The 23,267-nt window shown below is 52.9% G+C and overlaps 1 protein-coding gene and 1 long non-coding RNA gene across 10 annotated transcripts in view; one reads left to right on the top strand and one right to left on the bottom strand.

Moving 5' to 3' along the window:
• The window catches only part of KIRREL3 (kirre like nephrin family adhesion molecule 3), a 550,312-nt gene that overhangs the window by 436,533 nt on the left and 90,512 nt on the right, over window positions 1–23,267 (top strand). For all 6 annotated transcript variants that reach the window (XM_060304276.1, XM_060304275.1, XM_030840897.2 and 3 more), the window contains 2 exons: window positions 15,369–15,518; window positions 20,318–20,467. In XM_060304276.1, coding sequence (XP_060160259.1) covers window positions 15,369–15,518; window positions 20,318–20,467 — 300 coding nt within the window. The remainder of the gene's footprint in view (window positions 1–15,368; window positions 15,519–20,317; window positions 20,468–23,267) is intronic.
• Window positions 12,787–20,055, bottom strand: LOC115844154 (uncharacterized). Of its 4 annotated transcripts, none has more exons than XR_009564988.1 (6): window positions 18,338–20,055; window positions 17,841–18,054; window positions 16,689–16,975; window positions 15,346–15,469; window positions 14,690–14,778; window positions 12,787–13,945 (listed from the first exon to the last, which is right to left on the bottom strand). It is a non-coding gene; the product is annotated as an uncharacterized lncRNA (long non-coding RNA). The 4 variants fall into 4 exon arrangements; XR_009564987.1 differs by having other exon boundaries at window positions 14,690–14,775; XR_004036006.2 differs by having other exon boundaries at window positions 14,690–15,469; window positions 18,338–18,449; window positions 19,698–20,055.

Below are 23,267 nucleotides of genomic sequence, written 5' to 3'. Positions count from 1 at the left end.
CTGTATCTCTTATCTGGACCAGCCATCGAGTGGTGTAAAGATTGAACACCTCCCCCTTAAATGCCCTCAGAAGATGAAGCAAGGACAGATGAGGCCTTGCCAGGGATAAACCCAGCCAAGTCTTCCCCGCCTCCTGACGGATGCCTCTGGAGGAGGCTCCTGGCTCTCTCCATCCGCCCCACAGCATGAGGACACCACCATCCCTGCAAATCGCTTCCCTATAGGGCATAACTTCCGTGTTATCTCGGCTCAGCCCTCCTCCAGAGATGAAGAGATTGTTTTAAACCTGCCGCTCCACTACCTCTGCTTCTGGCTTCCAACATCATTAAGTTTCATTATAACGAATAAACACCACAATGACATTTATAAGTTACCACTGAGCACAGAAGCACAAATATGAAGCAGATAAACTGGACGTGATCCAAATAATTACTGCAGGCAATACTGGGCTTAGTTTGAGCTGGCAGCCAGGTACCGAGTAATTTATTAGATTGCGTAAGGCAGTGTTGCACGTTGCGTTTTTCATTATTGTGTCTCTTCCCCTCTCCGCGGTCTAAATAGGTTAGAGGAGTTTAGACAGTGCACTGCTGAACAAAGACAGACTTTGCTCAAGCAGATGGAGGCTGGGAAGTGTCCAGGAACGGCTGCTTCCTGACCAGCACAGCACTTGCGAGACAAGAGAGGGTTTCAGATGATCTCGATTCTGCCAGCCAAGGACAGTTCCCTCTACCCGGCACCCACTGGCCCAGATACAGAAAGAGGCCCAGTGGAGGGAATAAATGGAAGGACTGGATGGAGCCCCCAGGACACCAGGCCTGGTTCCTGCTGCTGGCTTCCTGCTGAGTTCCTATGTGTTCATCCAAAGACCCTCTCTACCAAAAGGCCCTCCAGAGCCCCGGGCAGCCCCGGGCAGCCGCAGGGCCCAGTCCCAGACCTCTCCTGCTATAAAGAAAGGGGAAGGAAGCAGTCTGCCAGCCAACTCTGAGAAACAAAGCAACGAGAGCTGGCTACCAGCTGCCACCTCCCTGCCAAACCCAAACTCATAAAGCTTGATTCAAGGGGTTACGATACCTCCTATTCAGAGTCCCTCCTGCCCCATATTCTCCAGGCTTAGTAAATTAGCCAACAAGCAGCAAGGACCTGTCGTTATTGTGCAGTTAAACGGTATTTGCCCAGTAAATCCTGAGTAGAGTACTAACGGTGATATACAGGAACTAATTACGGACAGGAATTCTCTCCCCAAGACACCAAGTGGTACCGGATATTGTTACATTTCGGGGAGGGGGCTTGAAAGCTGCTCTGTTCTCTCCAGTGAAGCCATGAGTAGCTCTCCTATCAGAGGAGTCGGCCCCTCCAGGGGCACTTCAGGTTGGAAACAGAGACGTCCTGGGAGAGCCTTCTCCCAGAAAGACTCCCATTCGCTGCCCCCAATCCCGTGCCCAGTAGAAGGCTGGGCACCACCTGGTCCTCCTTGGGTCACCTTTACAACAGAGAAGACGCTCCACGTCACAGCGGCTGTTTCAAAGGCCCAAAGCTCCAGCCCTGTAGGACATGGAAGTCATTCCTCACACGGCCCTGGATTGCGCTAAGAAAGCTATTTCAGGGGGTCGGCCTATGCAAAGGGCTTCTGAACAAGGATGCAGCAGGGTGGCCCATGCCTCTGCCTGGGTGTGAATGACTTTTGCCCTAAACTGTCGTTTACGGAGCTGATCTCAGGCCCAGGGGCTCCCCGGGAGGATCAGAGGTTTCTTGGCTGACTGTGGTCTGCAGGTGGGACAGGGCCTGTGACCAGCAGCGAGAAGCAGATGTCCCTTCAGCTTCCTGTGTGTTTTGGGAGCACAGCTGGGGGCAGCTGGAGGACACAGTAGCCAGCCTCTGCTTTCTGAAGAGGAAACCACACAGCTCAAACACTCTCAGGGCTTACCGGGGACTGTCTAGTAAACAAAGGCCCATAACTGGAGTCAGATGGTTCAGACACCAGCCCTCCAGTTCACATGGTGACCTTGGATGGGTTTCTTAACCTCTCTGAGCTTCCGTTTCCTAATCCGTAAAGTGGGATTGATTCTCTCAACCCCTCGGGATTACTGCTGTGAAAATAGCTTGCCTGCAATTGAGGCTACCGCTTCCAAGGAGTAGCCCATCCCACCCCATCCTTCTGCAACGCCTGGGCTCAGTGACCCAGCCTCAGCCTCCTGGAAAGGAAGACAAGCCCTCAGCCCATCTGGCACCCCCAGCAGCCTGCACACTCCCTCGCCTTCCTCTCAAGGTGCTTCCAGCACAAAATCTCTCCTTTACCAACATCTCCACTTCAAACAATCAAAACAAAGACAGGGCAGTAACTGCAAGTTAGTTTTATTTTGTTTCCTTTGCTGCTGCATTCTCAGGGTTGAAGCAGATAATCTGAGCCCTTCCCAGGGCCACTGTTAGGCGGTGACAGGAGAGGCCGTGTGACACAGAAGAGGGCTGGCATGGGACATACACTTGCATTAGGACCTTGGCTGTCATCACTCTGAACCTCGACATTCAAGTGTCTACATCAGGACTGATGATAGAATCTTTTTGACAGGGTGTCAGGGGAGTAGCTTAAGTAAAATAATGTAAGTGAAGAGCTTTGTGATGTATAAAGCATATACAAAAGTTAGTTGTGGTTAATATCCTAGAGCAGCCAGAAGACAAGACCCAGAATCCCAGGGCTGTGAGAAGAATCGCCTTTTTAATTAGACACATATATAGTCAGCTCTCAGGTATCTTTGGCAAATATCCCCATTCCTGGCACATGCTCTCACGAAGATGCTTAATGAAGTCCTCTGTTAACATTTCACAGCTTCTTATTTTTTTCTTATTTGCATGCAGCCCAAAGGGAATGAAAGTCCTTTAAAGGCAAAATCAGCTAAGATCTCCATCCCCTCCTGAAGAAAGTGTGAGCCATAAAGACAGCAAGCTGGGGAGGGTGAGTGGACGAGTACCAGGGGTGATGTTTTCCACCCAGCTGAGCAGGAGGCCAGAGGGAGCTTCATCGCTGGGTTTTTGTGGCTTTTCATAAGTATTAAAAATTCCCTGGGGCTTCCCTGGTGGCGCAGTGGGTGAGAGTCCGCCTGCCGATGCAGGGGACACGGGTTCGTGCCCCGGTCCGGGAAGATCCCACATGCCGCGGAGCGGCTGGACCTGTGAGCCATGGCCGCTGAGCCTGCGCGTCCGGAGCCTGTGCTCCGCAACGGGAGAGGCCACAACAGTGAGAGGCCCGCGTACTGCAAAAAAAAAAAATTCCCAGGACATCAAACACATCCATATTCAAACATGAATACCAAAATGCATTCCAGCGTTGAAAATAAATGTCACTTAGGATTATTCATTATTTTGAAATGTCCATCATTTTGGATTATTCACACCTTTGCTCCTCTCCATTAACAAAGATCATGAAGAGTGGATTGTCAAATCTACAATGAGGTACCAACTCACATCAGTCAGAATGGCCATCCTTAAAAAGTCTACAGATATCAAAGGCTGGAGAGGGCGTGGAGAAAAGGGAACCCTCCTACACCGTTGGTGGGGATGTAAGTTGGTACAGCCACTGTGGAGAACAATACGGAGGTTCCTCAGAAAATTAAAAATAGAATTACCATATGATCCAGCAATCCCACTCCTGGGCACATATCTGGACAAAACTATAATGCAAAAAGATACATGCACCCCTATGTTCACAGCAGCACTATTCACAATAGTCAAGACATGGAAACAACCTAAATGTCCATCCACAGAAGAATGTATAAAGAAGACATGGTATATATGCACAATGGAATACTAGTCAGCCATAAAAAAGGGACAAAATAATGCCATTTGCAGCAACATGGATGCAACTAGAGATTATCATACTAAGTGAAGGAAGTCAGAAAGATAAAGGCAAATACAATATGATATCACTTATTGTGGAATCTAAAATATGACACAAACGAACCTATCTACAAAGCAGCAACTGACTCATAGACATAGAGAATAGACTTGTGGTTGCCAAGGGCGAGGTGGGTGGCAGGGGGATTGGGGGAGGGATGGACTGGGATTTGGGGGTTAGTAGATGCAAACTATTACGTATAGAATGGATGGACAAGAAGGTCCCACTGTACAGCACAGGGAACTATATACACTGTCCTGGGATAAACCATAATGGAAAAGAATATAAAAAAGAATGTATATATGTGTGTAACTGAGTCACTTTGCTGTACAGCAGAAATTAACACAACATTGTAAATCAACTATTCTTCAATTTAAAAAAACAAGAAGAGTGGATTGTATTTGGGCTCTAAGAGGGCACAAATTCAGGACATTGCACTGAGATGATCTGCTTCCAATCAGGAAGGTCTTCAGCAGTCACAAGAAGATTCTTCCATAAACACCAGGTCTGAGTTGTTGTCGCTAATGCAGTGTTTAGTGAGTGACCCAGAAGTAACCCGTGCTTCAAGGCCAGGCTGCCTCAGCCACAGTGTCCCCTGGATCCCCAGGCCTGCTTTGCACCTGTCAGTGGGACACAGCAATGTTACCCTTCCTGGAACACCTGGAGACCAGCAAAACTGCCCAGGTCCTTCTGATTCCAGGAACATTTAACAGAGGGACCTTGGGGTCCACTGCAGGGGTCCAAGGGGCCAGACTCTGTCCTTCCAACTCCACCCCAGTTCTGTCTCCAACCACGTTATACACTGAGGTTCCACACAAGATTCCATCAACAAAAGGGTATGTGCACTAAGAAAAGTGTGGGAGCTACTGACCTCATCCAGGATCTTCACTGTGCAGCTGAGAAAACCACGGGATGCTCAGAGACAGACAGCAGCTTGACCAAGGCCACACAGGGACAGAGCCAAGATGGGAAAGGATGCAGTCCCTCTGAGCCTGGGCTGTTTGCCTACAACAGTGCTTCTCAGATGTGGACCAAAAACCACCTGGGAAGCTGTGAAAATCCAGATTCCTTGGCCCAGTTCAGACCCACCATCTTGAAATCTCTAGCTTGATGCCCAGGAAACTGTATTTTTAGCAAGTTCCCCAGGTGATTCTCATGCATACAGAAGTTTTAGAACAACCCGCAACTGGCAAGGCCTATACCAGCATACAAATGATTTTTTTAAGATGTTTGTTTTTTAAAAAACGATTCAGGGGCCTCCCTGGTGGTGCAGTGGTTAAGAATCCGCCTGCCAGTGCAGGGGACACGGGTTCGAGCCCTGGTCCAGGAAGATCCCACATGCCACGGAGCAACTAAGCCCGTGTGCCACAACTACTGAGCCTGCGCTCTAGAGGCCATGAGCTACACCTACTGAGCCCGTGCACCTAGAGCCCACGCTCCGCAACAAGAGAAACCACCGCAATGAGAAGCCCATGCAATGCAATGAAGAGTAGCCCCCGCTCGCTGCAACTAGAGGAAGCCAGCGTGCAGCAACAAAGACCCAACACAGCCAAAAATAAATAAAAATAAAAATAAATTTTAAAAAGTGATTTAGGACATAGATATTCCCCAAATAGACCAAATGGTCTTAGGAGATTTGCTTTTACTTCCTTGTACCTCAGTTTTATTCTTTTGGGCCTTAGCGCACACACACACACACACACACACACACACAAAATAAGACTTTGGATAAATCAGAACACAGAACATTAGGGCTGAAAGGGGGAACCTAAGGGATTGACTGCTAGTCTAAACCCTGCATTTACAGATGGGAGTTGAGTCTCAGAGATGGGAAGGGTCAGGCCCAAGAGCACACAGCTAAGAGGTGGCAGATGCAGCACCAAACTGGTACCTTCTGGGCCTGGGTGCTCACAGCTTCCTATGTCCGGACAGCATCTCTTATAAAAGGGAACAGGACTCGCTGGACTTCCTAGGGCAGGATCCGTGGCCCCGCCTCCAGCCTAAGCCGGTGGCTCCCAAGCTGCTGTGCTCTAAGAGGGTACCACAGGAGCTCTCTCTGCCTGTAACTGATGCCTGCAGCTACCTCTCGGGCTAATGACCATCACTGCTCTTCAGCCCCACTTTCTTTATTTCATGCTACTCCCTGAACCCAACAATGGTTCAGTGAGCACATATTCCAATCCCAAAGACACAAGAGCCCGAGACTCAGAGAAATAAGCGGGCTTAGCCTGGGCCCCTGGCCAGCCAGCAGGAGGCCTGGGATATCCTCCAGTGTCCTAGCCTTCAGAGGCTGCCCGAGTGTCTCCCATCTCTACCCTCCCCCATCGCCACCACCTAAGCCCACACTGCTCTGCCCTTCCCATCTCGGTCAGACTCCAGGATGACCGCAGGCAGGGATGGATGGGCGCTTCACAGGCACCGACGCGCCAGTATTTCCAGCAGCCCTTATCAGTGTCTTCTTGGCATCCAGAACTTGGCTAAATGGATGGGGGGCCACCTCTCCCAGCCACTAATGAACTCAGGGCAGGCTCGGGCTGGGGCTACAGGCTGAAAATCAGGAGGCGAAGGATTTATAGTGCCTTTGGAGTCACCCTGCCTCGGCCAGCCCCATTGTTTTTCATTAGAGCCCCACGCTGTCCAGGATAACCTTGGCAGACTGCGTGTCCTAGGGAGAGCCGTGTGAGGTTGGGAGAATCACAGCTTTGCCCGGCCGCCCCAGCTCAGGCAAGGAACGAGGTGGGAGAACGTGCCCACAGTACTTCTGCCCCTCATCCAGCCCTGGGAAGAGTAGTCACTCTCTCCCGTGTAAGCCCCAATAAAAATTCAGCACAATTTTTGGAACGTTCATGATATTGGCAAGCTTCCCCTCACCTGTGTTTCAGAGTCAAGGCTACCAACAGCTGCAAATGGCAATGCTGGGGTTGAAAGTATGTCCCAGCCTCTCTCCCAGCAGAGGTCCAGGAGAAACAGACAACGGAGAGAAGGCTTGTCTTCCACCCCTGCCTATTCTTCTGGCTTCTCTGTATTTCCAATCCTGGTCCAAAGGAAGGAGATTGACCTCTTTCCATCCCAACAGGGCTCTAAGCCTGTGCAGACCTTGACAGGAGTTAGACGTGCCACCCGAGGCAGCTGCCCCCTATACTCCCAGCCTGGAGCAACCGTGTCCCTCTTAGTCACATCAACACCTGTAACTTTCCAGATTTGCAGATGAGTTCTCAGGTCAACACCCAATGAGAGGACACGTAGCGAAAACCCTTCTCCCACTGCCTGAGCCATAGTGATGCTCAGTAAGTGTGAGTGAATCCCACCTCCTTCCGCCAGACGCAAGGATCCAACTACAACCAGGGCATCTTCTCTCTTCTCCTGAGTGATTCCGGGCCCCTCTCCACAAACATATTTACAACTGAGCTCACTGCCCTCCCCCAAACCTGCTTCTTCCCCTGAGACAGCAGTGGTTCCAGCAGTCACCCATTCACCCCGTTCTGCAGGCCAGGGAGAGGGGGGCCTTTAGCCCTCTATCCTCCTCGTCCCACAAGTGCTATCAACTCTACCTCCGTTGGTTCCTAAATCCATTTCCTTCCTTCCACGGCTGCCGCTTCAGCCTGAGCCCTTAGGAGCAAAACCCTCCTCCTCAGTCTTCCTGCCTTCAGTTTATCCTTCCTCATCCACCCTCCTCACTGTGGCCACTGTGATCATTCTCAAACTCAGACCTGAGCCTGTGGGTCAAAACCAGTAATGGGGGCTTCCCTGGTGGTGCAGTGGTTGAGAGTCCGCCTGCCGATGCAGAGGACACGGGTTCGTGCCCCGGTCCGGGAAGATCCCACATGCCACAGAGCGGCTGGGCCCGTGAGCCATGGCCGCTGAGCCTGCGTGTCCGGAGCCTGTGCTCCACAACGGGAGAGGCCACAACAGTGAGAGGCCCGCGTACCGCAAAAAAAAAAAAAAAAAAAGAGTAATGATTTCTCATTAGTGCAAACTTCTTACTGTGCATCCCAGGGCCTGACGCAGCTGGACCTACCACGTTCTCTCGATACACATCCTACGTGCACAGAGGCCACGCGCCCATCACACCAGGCTCGCAGTGAGAGGGCATGCAGGACCCTGTGTGCTTTCCTCAAAGCGTCCTGTTCATTCTCACAAACAACCCAGCAAGCGTGATTTCCATCCTATGGGGAAAGTGAGGTTCAGAGTAACTAAGAAATTTGCCCAGGGTCGCACAGCTGTAACAGCACAGCCAGAGATCACACCTGGACCATGTGACGTCCGTGCTTTTATTCCCTGAACGCATTCTGACCTCCTCGCTTTCCTTACGCCGTCCCCATCCCAGGGAACGTTTCCTCCTTGCCCTCAGCTTGCTAACCCTTCCAGGCCATTTCCAAAGCCAGCCCTTCGGCAACTCCTTTCTCCATTCTCCCAGAAGGAAAAATCTTTCTTCCTTGGGACTTTCTTTTTTTATTATTATTATATAAGTTTCAGGGGAACACATAGTGATTCACAATTTTTTTATTATTATTAGTTTATTTATTTATGGCTGCACTGGGTCTTCGTTGCTGTGCACAGGCTCTCTCTAGTTGCGGCGAGTGGGGGCTACTCTTCATTCCGTTGCGTGGGCTTATTGCAGTGGCTTCTCTTATTGCGAAGCATGGACTCTAGGCGTGCAGCTCTCAGTAGTTGTAGCACATGGGCTCAGTAGTGTGGCTCGCAGGCCCTAGAGCGCAGGCTCAGTAGTTGTGGCGCATGGGGCTTAGGTGCTCCGAGGCATGTGGGATCTTCCTGGACCAGGGCTCAAACCCATGTCCCCTGCCTTGGCAGGCAGATTCTTAACCACGGCGCCACCAGGGAAGCCCTAGTGAGTCACAATTTTTAAAGGTTATACTCCATTTATAATTATTAAAGAATGTTGACTCTATCCTCTGTGTTGTAGAGTACATCCTTGCAGCTTACTTACCTTATCCACAGTAGTTCGCACCTCTTAATCCCCTACCCCTCTCTTGCCCCTCCCTGCTTTGCTCTCCCTACTGGTAACCAAGAGTTTGTTCTCTGTATCTGTGAGTCTGTTTCCGGTCTGTGATATCCTTAGGACTTTATACCTCACTTGCGGCACCTTTTATTTTAGTTCCCTGTGCACGTATTTGTCGCCTCCAGACACTAAGCTCCTTGTCGTGCAAAATACATCAGTCCCTCCTCCGCATCCCCACACCTGGCCAGGGGTCTTGGAGATTGATGGGGTGGGACCTGCCCCTGTGTGTGGCCAACGGCACATCCCTGGTACCATTACACCCCGTAATGATCCGTCTTATTATTAGTCAGGGGGCTAGGACATAACCCCATAACCCCCAATTCCGCTCCCCTGAGTAGGTCACAACAGGGCATTCCAGAAATTCCCCCAAACTCATTGTCCTGCATTAAGAGCTGGCCCTGTGCTGAGCCACAGGATAGCAGCAGAAGTCAAGACTTGGGCCTCCAGGCACGGTCTGAGCCACCTGCCCTGGTCCTTTCCCACCTGCCTGGCACTGCTGGTGTCAGCTGAGCGCTGGGCTGGCTCCTGCCTCCCCTCCCTTCCACCCATCTGTTCGCTTCTTGGACCCTGTGCAGCTTCCCTTAATCTCATAAGAGGCAATTTGCGTGCTCCGGGCTGGGAAAAACCTGGCAACGAATAATCCGCGGTACAAGTATTCTTAAGCCTTCCCCAACTGGTCACTAATAGCAGAACAGACGGTGACATTTGCGCCTTTTCTGCATGGTTGACCAGGTAGCTCTGGGAGGCTGAAACCAGTAAAGGCAGGGCTGCAGGAGGCTCGGATGCTCACCGCTCTCACCTGCATGACTCATGGGAAGAAGCAGATTCTAATCGGTCCAACTTCACATTTGCAAAGCCTCCTTTCCCATCCCTGGGACCCCTCGTGGCTCCGGTTTTAATAGTCCTGGGCTCAGGAAAGACTCACGAATAGTGATGAAAATTAGAACAAACCTTTATGAAACACCTTGTGTGTGCCCAGATCAGTTACACACGTGGCCCCTCAGCCTCACGGCAGCTTGCAAAGTAGGTGTGTCACCCCCATTTTATAAATGGGGAAACTAAGGCTTAGAGTGGGTGAGGCATGTGCCCCACATCATACTGCTAGTGACAGGGCTGGAGTTCCTTCCCAGGCCCGCCTGGTTCTGTGTTTTTTCCACTGTCCAGGACCCAGACCCTGGCAGGTGACCCGTTAGGCACTCAAAGTGGGTCCCTGAGGCTACCCGTCACTCACACCTTTGCTTGTAGTTTCCCTGCCACAGAAGGACATCTTTCTTCCATCACATCCCCGTACCCTGATTCCTCCTCCAGGAAGCCCCTCTGTTTCTTCTCCCCACCCCTACGCTTGCAGCAGGCCTTTCTTAAAGCCCCAAAGAACTTTACGTGACCCCTTGAGGAGACCCATCACCTTCTCCCTCACGGTCTAGCAACTTGGGTCAAGTGCAGCCGTGCACAGACTCTCAGTAAGTTTCGCTGAATGTCCTGGGAGTTGCAGCAAGCAGGACTTCAGCCGGGCTGCCCCCGCATTCAGGAACAGGGGTGGCAGTGACGCCCCCCCAGGGCATCACAGGAGTCCTCACTCCACCTGCTCCTGGACCCCAGGGCATCCTCGGGGCATCACTCAGCCTCTCCCTCCTTGCCCTTCCCTCCCCGCTGAAGGAGCAAGTGAGGGTGGCTGTGCACTGGGCTCCACAGAAGCCAGGCAAGCTTACCAGGTGGCCCTGACATTCCTGTCCAGGTCTGGCTGGGATTAACGCTAAGGGCAGTGGTCACCTCCCCTCCACCTGCTACTGGAGCAAAGGCCTGGCCAAAGTGCCCAGAGAGACGGGAGGAAGAGGGTGAGCACACTCCACACCATCTCCCGAGGGGGGTGCAGGGGATATGGGGACATCAGCACCCCTGCTCCCCGCATCAGGCCTCAGTGCAGAGTTTGCCCCGAGGCTGTCTCTCCTGTTACACTAACTAACCCCACACCCCTTGCTCTCTGCACTAGTGCATGCGGACCCCACAGAGAGCTGCCTCTCATACCAGCATGGGACCAGCTGACCACCAGATCAGTGACTGGGGAGAGGCACAGACTCAGATACCTGTAGGTGTGGCCACAGACTTACGACACTGCAGTACCAGAACGTGTCCGCAGAAGACCTGGGGTTGACAATTATCGGAGGAAGGGATGGGTGAGCGCCATGGTCCCTCTGAGCCTGGCAGGGAGGACCCCGGCCACCTTGGGTGTGGCTCGCTGGGCCCTCTTTCTGCCTGTTCCACACACACACACACACACACACGCACACACGCACACACGCACACACACAGGCACAGCCAGAGTCAGGCCGCAGCACCACGAGCTCCTGGAACCATAAAGCCTTAAAGATTGTCCAGACCACAGTCCCTTCCAGGGGTCTCTACAGTGACCCTGACAGCAGAGGGAGGCCTTGGCCTTCTCAGCCTACATTTTAGTCCCAGAAAAAATTCCACTACGCCCCCCCGCAGAATTCTAAACCAGAGGCTTTCAAAGATTCTGAAAGAATAAGAAGAGTTTGTTCAAGCAAAATTTTAAGTGGTTGACAAGGAACAGAAGCAGAAAAGGTCCGGCTGGAGAAGGGGTGAGGCCTACAAGTCAATTCATTCAGCCCCCCCCACACACACACACACACACACGTGCATACACCATGGCAGCCAGGCCCCTGGAGCGCGGCTGTAAAGGCATCGCTCAGGGTAATCTGGCCCTTATAACCTCAGCCAGCAAAGTGCCTCTTCCCTCCCCAGGAAGTAACTGGGAATTGCGGGGGGACCTCAGATCGGAGGCCGGGGGTGTGTGAGCTCATAGAGCCTCACGGGGTCTTCAGCGTTTTAAATGTTTTCCTGGAAGACGGTGGGGACCTCCCCGAGCCCGATGGTGACGGTTCACTCCATGCCAAGGTGTGCTGCGGGTCCCCAGAAAAAGACTGAGGCGAGGGGCTGGGCGGTCAGGGGCGGCCCCTTCGGAGAGCCTGGTGGGCTGAAGGAGGCGAGGCAGAGAGCGGGGGGTGGGGCGCTTTGGAGAACAGTCTAGAGACGTCAGAGAGCGGTGCTGAGCAGAAAGCAGCGGGCAGGGAGCAGCCGGCAGCAGGACAGGTTTGGAGAGAATCTACGCAAGATGCTGCCCAGGAGGTTATAGAAAACGATCATTTGCCTTTCACCTCTCTAGACTGGAAAGCAGGAAGTGAGGGAACCGGTGAGGAGATTCTCTGGACAAGAGCCTGCCCCCGTGGTGGCACGCCGCATCCCCAAGGACTCCTGAGCCCAAAGAGGAGGCCTCAGGGCCTGTCCCACTGGGCCATCCCTCCACCTCCTCTCCACCCTCTTGCACTGCAGCCTTCATCTCCTCTAGAAGTGACACCTGACTTAGGTTCTGCTTGAGAAAAGCATCTCATTGACTCGAAAGAGAAAAGTGTTTAGTATTTAATGCACAAAAATTAAAAGTATGCTGGGGACTTCCCTGGCCGTCCAGCGGTTAGGACTCCATGCTTCCACTGCCGGGGGTACAGGATCAATCCCTGTCGGGGAGCTAAGATTCTGCATGCCGCCAGGTGCACTAACTACACCCGCCCCCCACATAATTCGCCAACCATGTCCTCTGGGGCAGCTTTATGAGACTATCCAGTGAGCCTGTATCCCTCCAGAAACATTCTTTCCATAGAAATCCAAGGGGATGCAAACGAACACAGTGTGAAAGCCGAAAAGTCTCTCTGAAGCCTGCTAGGCCGGGTCGGGAGACTAGTCACCCCGAGGCTGGCTCCTACCACCCTGCCCCCCAGGCTCCCTTCCATCGGCCCCCACCCCAACTCCTGGCTCTGAGGCAGCCTCCAGGGTGAAATAGTGACCGCTTAGTGTCCACCTGCACGCCTGCTTCTGACAACCTCTCCTCCCAGCCCCTCCAGAGCCCAGTTTCCATGGTGACAGCCCCTCTTCTCCCTGGGGCACTGCCACACCCGTCACCCTTGGGCTCCTCACCCTTGCCCCAGCCCGCACCTTGGCCTGGGGATGCTTCCTGCACTCCAGCTCTCCGGGCACCCTGACCAACACCAAGAGGAAGCGGGACTGGGGTGCGGTGGCGGGGAGACCAGCCCAGTTCCCACCGCAGGCCTCCCTATTCAGGGGCATTCTGGGGGCTCAGGCTCCACTGCTGAGAGCCAGCTTATCCCAGCCCTGGCTCTCAGCTGACAACCCGATGCTTCTCTCCGATCACACAATCTTCCGCAGCTACTGCTGCTGTCTTGACACTGTCCTTGCAAGGAAGATGCTGAGACAGAAGAATGCGCTGTGAAATCATCATTAGAGCCTGGAGAAGGAGGCTGGGAGAGGACTGGTCTCCCGCTCACTCATCCTCTCTGCATCCCAGCGTCTCCCGCCCCTCTTCCTCCTCCTGTTCTCCCTCTGCCTTCTCTCCATCTCTCTCTTCCTCTCCACTCCTGCTCTCCTGCTCTCCTCACTCCCCTCCCTCTCTCGCTCCTTCTCTGGTCTCTCCCTCCCTTTCTCCTCTCATCTCTTCCCTCCTTCTCTCTCTTGTTTTGGTGCCAGAAACGGTCTAATTACAACAGGGAACTTGAAGAGACAGAAAGGAAGAAAGAAAAAAAAATCCCACCCCACCACACATAGCTGATGATAATGTCCTATGAAATCTAATTTATAAAGCTCAAATCAGAATAAAAAGTGTTACTCTCACAATTCAGGGCCGATTTGATTTTTAATGAGATCCCTCAGAGACCCAGCCAAGAGCTCATCAGGTTGAAAACTCAGCTACCTTCCCGCCTGCCACAAACTCTCCAGTGTGGACCTCTGTCTCTCCTCCACTGCCATCCCCGGTGCCCCTTGGAGCCACACACCAATGGCTCCCTTCTTAGGGCCGTCTGCTGCTGAGAGCTTGGCCCTAACCATGGTCGAAGCCGGGGGCTCTGTCCCCAAGTTGGACAGCAGCCAGTGTCCAGGACTTCTGTGGCCACCTCTGACTCTCTCCAGGTGGAGGGGCAGCCTGCCCACCAGGTCCTGTGTATTTGCATCTGCAGAGCAGGGGGTAGGAAAGAATACAGGCTTAGACGTCATGAGCCCCAGGTCAAGCCCCACTCATTAGCTGTGTGACCTTGGGCAGGTTACTTTCCCTCTCTGGTCTGGGTGTCTTTACTATAAAATGGGACTAGTCCTGCTCTGAAGTGTAATGACATGGGTACAGGAGGGACAGCACGGGAAGCACAGATGGTACTGTGGGCCGGGAGCTCAGTGGATGTCAATGTCCCATGTCCTGTTGTCCATTCAGCTGTGGCCTCCCAGGGAACGTGGGTCACATCACCCCCCTTCTTCAGCAATCCCTCCAGGATGAGACATAGGGACCTGCATGCAGTAGATGAGAACATGGTCCTTAGAGCCAGAGTCTTGGATTCACTGCCCTGGTCCTGCCACTAGATGCTCCCTGGACAATTTAGTTAACCTCCAAGGCTCAGTGTGCTGAGTGCCTGTGAAAAGGGGTTAATAAGGCTCCACACAAGTGTTGCGGGGATGTGACGGCCACAGAGAAGGCCCACAGGGCACGTGGTGAGTCACTAACAGGCGCAGCTCCTGTTACTAATGTTTTACCTCCTTGGGCCTCATTTCCTCATCTGAAAAATGGGGATAAAAATAGTACCTGCCTCATAGGTTGTTAGGAGGATGAAAATATTAACAGGCTAATATTTGTAAATCTTGGAACAATGCCTGGCATATTGTACCCAATGTGGGTGTCTCTGTTTAATAAAATATGAACTGCCTACCTTAGATGGTTCAGGGAGGTGTGTATGGGCAGGTGTGGGTTCACACTGATGATTTGCTCCCAGTGACAGAGAGGCTGGTGCAGGGTCTGCTGCAGAAAAGAAAGAGACAGGAGACGATTACCTGCTCACTCAACCCCACCATCCCTCACACTACACCACCCCTCATCCCGCCAAATTTGGCCCTAGTCCCATCCTGGGAATCACTAAAACTATGATATTATTGATATTTCTTGGATTCTCAGGTTTAACCAAAGCACACCACGCCCTACGCCTGTTGCCCTCTTGAAGCACACCCCGCCCCCCCAGAGTGCTTCCAACTGGGGGTCTCTCTCCTGCCTCTGCCCCTTGTGGAAGTAGGCACCAGGAAGTGGCGTTAAGGGGAAAGAGGAATAACACGTGCCAAGTGCAGTAGCACATGGCCCGTTTTGGGGGCTGGAGGATGGCTGGACCACAGCGTGAGTGCGCTGGGGATTGATGGGCAGGGAGCCTGCAGCCGGGCCCAGCTCCTGCAAGCAGGGGATGGAGCTGGGGGCAGTGAAGGAGCCGCAGCTGGGCCCCAGGCAGGTAGGGAGGTGCTCTGGGGGTCCTTGTCCCCCAGGGCAGCCTGGGCTCTGCTTCCATAGCTCGAGGGGAAGCCCTTCCGGCAAGTAACTGACCGTTGCATTCGTTTCCTTCCTAGGTCAAGTGTACTCCTTCAGCCAGCAGCCCCAGGACCAGGCTGTGGTATCGGGGCAGCCGGTGACACTGCTGTGCGCCATCCCTGAATACGATGGCTTCGTTCTGTGGATCAAAGATGGCTTGGCTCTGGGCGTGGGCAGGGACCTCTCAAGTGAGTATCCCCAGACCTCCCCAGGAAGGCCTAGAACCCGCCCCTGCCCTACCCACACACCCACCCCCTCCTAGGGAACCCCATCTCCAGAGGCATTTGGGGATTAAATCTCAGCTTTCATTGCAGATCCCACGGGCAGAGGCAGGCAAGGCAGGCCCTGGGTCCAGGATGCATGGGACTTTGAGGGCCCCTCTGACTCCTGGGGATGAATTATGAGTAAACCCTCAATTCGGGCGGTCAGTCCTAAACTTAACACAGTGTTGCCCTGGAGGGTCCATTCCAAAGTCAAACATGATTCACATAAAGCCAGTTTTCCAGAAGTAAAGTGTTCCTTTTCCTTGGTCCAACATGTGTTCCCCACTTAAGTCACAAGTTAAGTGTTGTTCTTCCCTCCTTCCAACCATTAAAGGGAGCCAAGTAGATTGAAAACGCGAAGGAACCTGGTTGGGTTTAGGGGTCATCATGTGATGGGGAGAAAAGAAAACCAGTGTTTAAAATAAATTCCAAGCCTCGTTCAGCCCACCACCCAGGCTGGTATTCAGCAAAGATGCGCTGGTGGGCTCCCATGGTTGTTGATGGCTGACGTCTGTGCTGCCTGGTTGGTGCCCACGCCCCATCACCTGTTAACTATTGTAAATGTCAACGCTTAAGCCCACACAGACGTTTTTCCAATCCATCCTCTCCTCTGGGAGAAAAAAGAATGAAATCATCCTCCTGGTCACTCATCCATCAGCCATTATTATTCTCCCCTGAGGAGGGTAGGCATGTGGCTGTTTGCTAGCTTAGCACAAACTGTAAAATGCAGAACGAGGAATGTGGGTATCCCTGTGGTTGGGGAGTATCTGGGGGTGGAGAAAGAGAGAAGAATATGTGTTCAACTGAGAAGTAGCTTGGCCTCTCTCATGGTGTTCAGCTGCAGGAAAATAAAAATCGAAGTGCACTCAGGAACATGATGGTTGGGAAGTTAATATTTTAAAATGTGAGTTATGTCTTGCCAAAAATGTGTATTGAAACATTATAGCAATGGTCAATAGTATCACAGGGTTTGAGTGCTGCAGCCCAGCTGAGCATGGATAGAATACACAATCACATCTCCAAAATATACTGTGCTGCCATAAAATTTAAGTATTGTGGGAACCAGCCAATTTCAGGGACTCTGAACCCCCTTACCGCAGAGGAACTGGGGGAATAATACGATCCTCCCAAACCGAGTCCTTCACGCCCCACGAGGCTCTGAGCTGGCCCAGCACTGCTGCTGGTTAAGGAAGCTCTCTGGGTTCCCGGTCAGTGGTTTTCAGCTTCCATCAGGGACTGGGGGCTTGTTGGGTCGGTGAAGAGGAAGCCCCAGGTCACCATGGATGGTTCATAGAAGGGTCATCGCTGCATGGATAACTGACCCTCTGGCATCCACTTCCATGAATGTCTTTCTGGGATCCAGCATTGGGTCCTTCTAAGTGCTGGAAGGCAATGGGATCTGATGAACTGGGATCCGTTTCCTCTCCAACTTGACTCCATTGATAGAAAGAAGGTCAGCCCTCTCCTTGCAGAGCCAATAAACTCAAACTCTTGGTAACGTGTTTTCTCTGTATTTGATCACTTGTCCCAAAATAGCATCATGACAATAATGACAAACGTATGCTCAATAAACACTGTTTGCTTGCCTGATAAGAAAGTGGGTGTAATAGATCTCAGTTCAGTTCAGGAAGTATTTGCCGAGCACCTAACACCGTGGGGGAACTGGGGCCCGTGTTACGGGGTTTCAGCCTGCTACAGCTCTGCCCGCTTCTATTTTAAATATGTGGCCCCATCCAGTCTACCAGAAACGATGCCTTAACTGAAGGCCTCACTACCTTTCTGGTCACCAAAGCTGGAAAAAACAGTCGAAGGAAGTGATTTACAAATACACTCCCTCATACTGATGGAACATTTTTCTTCTAAGAAGCTCAAATATTTCTCAGACATTATCTCATAAATCTACAATCATCCACGGGTAGAAAAAGAAGGCTTTTCCCCTTTATTTGACAGGTAAATAAAATCACAGCTGAGAAAGAAATTGATTCAAACAAATACCCAATCCCAATGCATGGGACCCTGGCTCCTAACCCCAAAAGCCCTTATACCCTCCTCAAAACAGGGACCTCTCTGGCTACCCTACGTCATTGTTATGTTCCTTTAAACTAGCGTTTATAGACTACTTACTGAATGCCAGGTACTTTACATAGATTATCCTATCTGATCTTCACCATAACTCTGTGAGATACTAGCATTGTCCCCACTTTACTGACAAGGAAATGGAAAGGCAAAGGAGTTAAAGTAACTTACCCAAGACAACAGAGCTAGGCAGTGATAGAGCTGACGTTGGAACCCAGGCAATTTGTCTGTAGAACCCAGACTTCCAATAACTTTGCCTCCCCTGGGAGTAGCAAGAGAGTATTGATGCTGTGGAAGGAGCTAGAACTTCCTCAGAATCTGTGCTTCTGGGCCTGTGCTTTGCGAAGATACTGCCAGTCTTTGGGATAGCATCACGGCTCGCTGCCTAATTATGCAAATACAAACAAACCCATCACTGATGTTTTCAGCAGCTTATGAGAGGGGAAGCCTGCTGTTGACGGCTTGCAAGTCAACAAAAACACAAGCTCCGGCCAAGATGCCTGCAGGAGACCAGGGGCTAATCACAGGACAGTGGGATCCAGAGGCTGGGCTGGAGGGCCTGGGGCAGTGAGCCAGCTACGTTGAGGACAGCCGCAGCAGGGTGAGAGCTGGACTAGGACCCACTTCCAGCCCCTCATCCGGCCCCAGGGAGAGCCAACTTAACTTACCCGGGCTCCTTCCCAAAGCCCAGCAGAGGGCAGGCAGGGCAGGCAGGGGGGTGGCCGGGCTCTTGCGGGTACAGCTGACAGCCTTGTAGCATCTCCAGCCAGGCCTGAACAGCTGTGGAGGGCAAGACCACTTGATGGAGTGATGGGGACAATGCTAGTCGTGAAAACGTGAGCCTGAAAGGCTCAACCGCACAAGATGCACCCCAAAAGCATACTGGGGAGTCTGGTGGAGGATCACAGCTACCTCCACTGACCAGAAATGGGTGCTGCTTAACAGCCCACCCCCAGGGAGCCCTGCCCCACCTCTGGAAGACCCTTAGGTTATGGGGGGGTAAAAGGGGCCTAAAAGCACCAACACTTCATCCAGGGTAGAAATCTCCTCTGCAGTATTCCTGACAGGCAATCATCCCATGTATGCTTGAATACAGCCAGTGATGGGGACCTCACTACCACCTCTGGCAGCCCAGATCTTTGTTGGACACCAGTAAATTGTTAACAATATTCTAAAGTATTTCCCCACGTTCATTCTGACCCTTGGTCCTAATGCCGTCCTTGGGAGCTACATGAACACATCTAACCCCCACTAAGAGACTTGGAAATATTTGAAGAGAGCTATGGCACGTCCCTCTGTCTCTGCTTCTGTCTCTTAAGCACTAGTCTTCTCTTTAAAAGGCCAAATGTGGGCTTCCCTGGTGGCGCACTGGTTGAGAGTCCGCCTGCCAATGCAGGGGACACGGGTTCGTGCCCCGGTCCGGGAGGATCCCACATGCCGCAGAGCAGCTGGGCCCGTGAGCCATGGCCACTGAGCCTGCGAGTCCGGAGCCTGTGCTCTGCAACGGGAGAGGCCATGACAGTGAGAGGCCCGTGTACCGCAAAAAAAAAAGGCCGAATGTGCCCAATTCCCTCCTCCTATGGCACGTTTCTGAGAACTCACTCTGCCCTAGCGAAAGCCCTTCAGAAAGAGGAGCAGTTTGGGGCTGCTGGAGGCTGGATGGGCCTCTGAGGGGAAGAAGGACCCTGTAAGGCACTGGTGGGGGGAAAGCAGAGCTCTGGGAAGAGGACTGATGGAAAACAGGTCCTGCTGGGAGAAACTAAGGAGGTCGAGGGTCCAAGACCCGGGAGAGAGAGGCTCTGCCCGTGCCGGCAGCCACGACTCACGTTGGCATTTACATTCAACCCGCAGAGCATCAGGAAAGCCGCTTAATGATTTATCATTCTCAAGCTTTTATTTCTCTGTTATTCATTGCCCATGGTGTAAGAGGCCCCAAACTTTTAAGTATCCCGAGTGCCTCCTAAGTGTTTAATCAGGCCCTGGGGTTCAGGGGGTCGTAGTAGGAATGACCGGAAAAGAGCCACTTACAGTTCCAAGTGACCAGAGGTTCCTGGGAACTGGTGGGTGGGCCTCGGTTTCTACTTCCTGTCCATCCTGAAACTAAAGTTTTCCCCAAAGTGACTCCTGATCCTTTCCAAGTTTTTTTTTCCTTCTTCTCTGTTCTTCTGACTCCGTCTTCTCGGTTTGTACATCTCAGCCTGGGTCTCTGTCTCTCTGTGTGTCTCCTTATTAGGATGCATGTCTGCTTTGCAAACCACAGTGCCCAGCGCGCTGCTTTCCAGGGTGACAGCCCGCTGTGTCTGTCCACATTTAGCACCCCTATCTCTGCTGTGTCCTTCCCACTCAATAATAGCTTCCCCAACATTCCTAAACTTAAAACCTACAGTACCCTTGTACACACACACACACACACACACACACACACACACACACACACACACGCTGCCCCAGCCCCCTGGGGAAACTCTCTTTTGTGCTCCTTATACTGAGGTCAGGGCCCTGTGCAGTCACCTCCTGCTCTGCCAGGCCCTAGGACCAGCCCCGGCTCGGGTGTCCCTGCCATCCCCCGCTGTGCCTGTCTATCATGCCCGGCTCTCCACCCCCGCCCCAGCCCTCCTGATATGCTGATATGCCTGCCGTCTCCACAGGTTACCCACAGTACCTGGTGGTAGGGAACCACCTGTCAGGGGAACATCACCTGAAGATCCTGCGGGCAGAACTGCAAGACGATGCTGTGTACGAGTGCCAGGCCATCCAGGCCGCCATCCGGTCCCGCCCCGCACGCCTCACCGTCCTAGGTAAGAACCGTCTGTACGCTGGGCTGAGGATGCTATGGGAGGCACCCTGGGCTCAGCTCCAGAAGCCAGGGGCCAGACTGGAGGGGCCTCCCCACTGGACAAAGCCCCCCGGCATCGTCCCACAAGGCTCTGACCACTGCTGCCCCACTGTGTCAGTCCCTCCCCACCCAAAGGGGGAAAATGAAAGTTCCTGCCCTGGACGTCAGAAGGCCAGCACCAGCTGACCTCTGACTTTGCCCAACCCCAGCGTGTTTGACTGCCCCTTAGGGAGTTAAAAAGGGCTCCTGGGTGCTTATTTATTGAATCAGGAAGCATGTTCTGCACACGTGGTCCATGTGAGGTCCTGTGCTCGGTGACGGAGATCCAGAGAAGAAGGGGACACATCCTCGAGTCCCTTCTTTCTGAATTGCCCTCCCCTGGTGCTGACAAAGCCCCATCTAAAACCCTCCCCTGTCAGACTCAGCACGGAGCTCAGTTCTCTCCATGATTTCAGCGTCCACAGGGACCACCCCGACCCTGCTCCTCCCCACCTTTGCTGCTCCCTGGGAATCCCGGCTCTCCGGTGGAGGCCCGGGCTGCCTACGTCATCCCCAGGAAAAGTCACTTCAGGTTCTTATGCTAAATCACACCTTTACCCCTTGGTCGTTCTCCATCTTGGCTTCCCAGGAGCCCAGCATCCCTGGGACATCCTCCTGAAGAGGTCCCCGCTCCTGACTCGGGCACTCCTGCCTGAGGCCAGGGGACGGGCTCATCTACCTCTCCAGCTGCGTCGTCCCAGTTTAGAGTTCAGCCCCTGTCAACTGCCTCCTCCGGCCAGATGTTAGCCAGGAGGTGGGCCCTCTGGGAACCATGCCGGCACATAAGTAATAATAGGTCACGTTTGCATAGCGCTGCACAGCAGACCTCTCAGCACCTCCACTTCTGTTACCGCGCCTGTTCCGCCGCCGGCCTGCGGGACAGGGACTGTGGCCCCCGGGGGAGGGTCTGAGGCTCAGAGAAGCAAAGGACACGCATGGGGGATGGCACACAGGCAGCCAGAAGAGGGAAGTCCCTCCCACCCCCGCCTCCTGCAGCTGTTGTGAAGTTTGACAACAGGGTCAGCAGCTGGGGTGCTGCCTCCTTGCCGCTGGCTGCTCAGAGATGAAATATTTACGAGGGTGTCAGGTTATCTTCAGATCTACACGGCCGGCACACGGGGTAGACTGTCTCAAGCACAGCAGCAGACTGACCCTGGAGGACCACTTACCCAGCTCAGAGCTTGGCTTCTTGAGACGGGAAGGAGGAACTGGAGGCCAACCTCAGAAGCCCCCTCCCACCTCTCAGTTTCCCCCCACCTGCGATGGAAGGAATGAGAAAAATAAACCTGCTCTGGAGGGTCAGCAAGTTGGAATTGACCAGGAGGTGGGCCTCCTGTGTTAGAGGGAAAGGCTGCCACCTTCCTCTCTCCTGAGATGTGGCTAAAATGGGACCCGGTCTGTAATCGCTGTGGGGATTGAGGGAGGAGAGAGGAGGATTTAGTGCCTAATATATTTTCTGATCTTTAAGGATTGCAAAAGGCCATATAGATTTGCTAAGTGGAATTGTAGGATCTTCACCCCTTCCCTTGTACCCCTTCTAGAGGGTCCCAGAGATGCTAAAATGAGAGGAACCTGAGCAGTGCCCACTCCTGACTTCACGCAGGACGGAAAACAGATGGAGACTTCTCTGGTTCTTAAGTTCACATCCTGGTATCAGAGCTTCAACCTGGTCATACCCAGCCAGTCACAGCCTCCTTTCCTCTCTACTATCTCAGGTGACAAAGTCCACATTATCCCAAATGTTTTACAGATAAGGAAGTTGAGGCTCAGAGAGGCAAAGGCTCTCATGGGAGGTCACACAGCTTAATTAGGCCTCAAAATAGACCCCAGATTTTCCAACTCCAAACCACTTACGTTACCTCGCCTGTTCCGATGCCAGCCTGTGGGATGGGGATTGTGGCCCCAAATGAGGGTCTGAGGCTCAGAGAAGCAAAGGGTGCTCTCTGCCCGGTCTCCACATCCCTAAATGCCCTGGGATTGCCTTTGTCTGGCTGGTTAAGAGCCAGGCTTCTGAGAGCAGGGCCTCTGGTTCCGATCTGAACAGACTTAATTTTGTCTTGGGTCATATCTAAAAGGCATTCACTCCCCAGTCTCCCTCTCCAGAGGCCTGACCTGGCACTGGCTTCTGGCGGTTTGGGGTGGGAAATGTTTCACAAGTCTGGAGATCAGTTGAAGAGCGGGGAGGCAGAGTTTCCAGGAGACCCTAGCAGGATGGTCTGGGTAGAATTCCTGAGGCCAGAAAGGGAGACTGAGCTGGCATTTGTCCATCAGCCTTTCCTAAGGTCTCCACAAAAACCACTCCTCAAGCTTCCCCAGGCTCTGCTACATTCCCCCCGACTCCTCAAGGCTACGCTAAGTCCCTACTCCCGAGTGGTCCTGTGGGTCCCAGCCCTGGCCTGGCCCTGCAGGACTCTAGCTGAGTTTCTCCATGGTATACAGCCCCACCTACTGCCCTGGAGGGAGGCCCTACAGGCAGAAGCTGTCCCAGCCTTCTGGAAAGGGAGCCTGGTCTATTCATGGTGGTGGATAGACAGGGCTTCTCCTGTCCCAGCAGAGAGAGGGCTGTTTCTACCCTGGGCAGCCAGCTTCCCAGCCAAGATCCCATCTGCTTGGTGGTGACATCTCAGCCTGGAAAACTGTCCCAGCCATATCCCCAAGGGGGCCGCTGCTTTCCCTATGTTCCAGGAATGAGAGAGCTTTCTTAATTTAGTCCGTATTTGGCC

Source organism: Globicephala melas, chromosome 8 (genome assembly GCF_963455315.2).
Source record: "Globicephala melas chromosome 8, mGloMel1.2, whole genome shotgun sequence".
Classification (NCBI taxonomy): domain Eukaryota; kingdom Metazoa; phylum Chordata; class Mammalia; order Artiodactyla; family Delphinidae; genus Globicephala; species Globicephala melas.
This window is presented reverse-complemented; position numbering and strand designations above follow the sequence as displayed.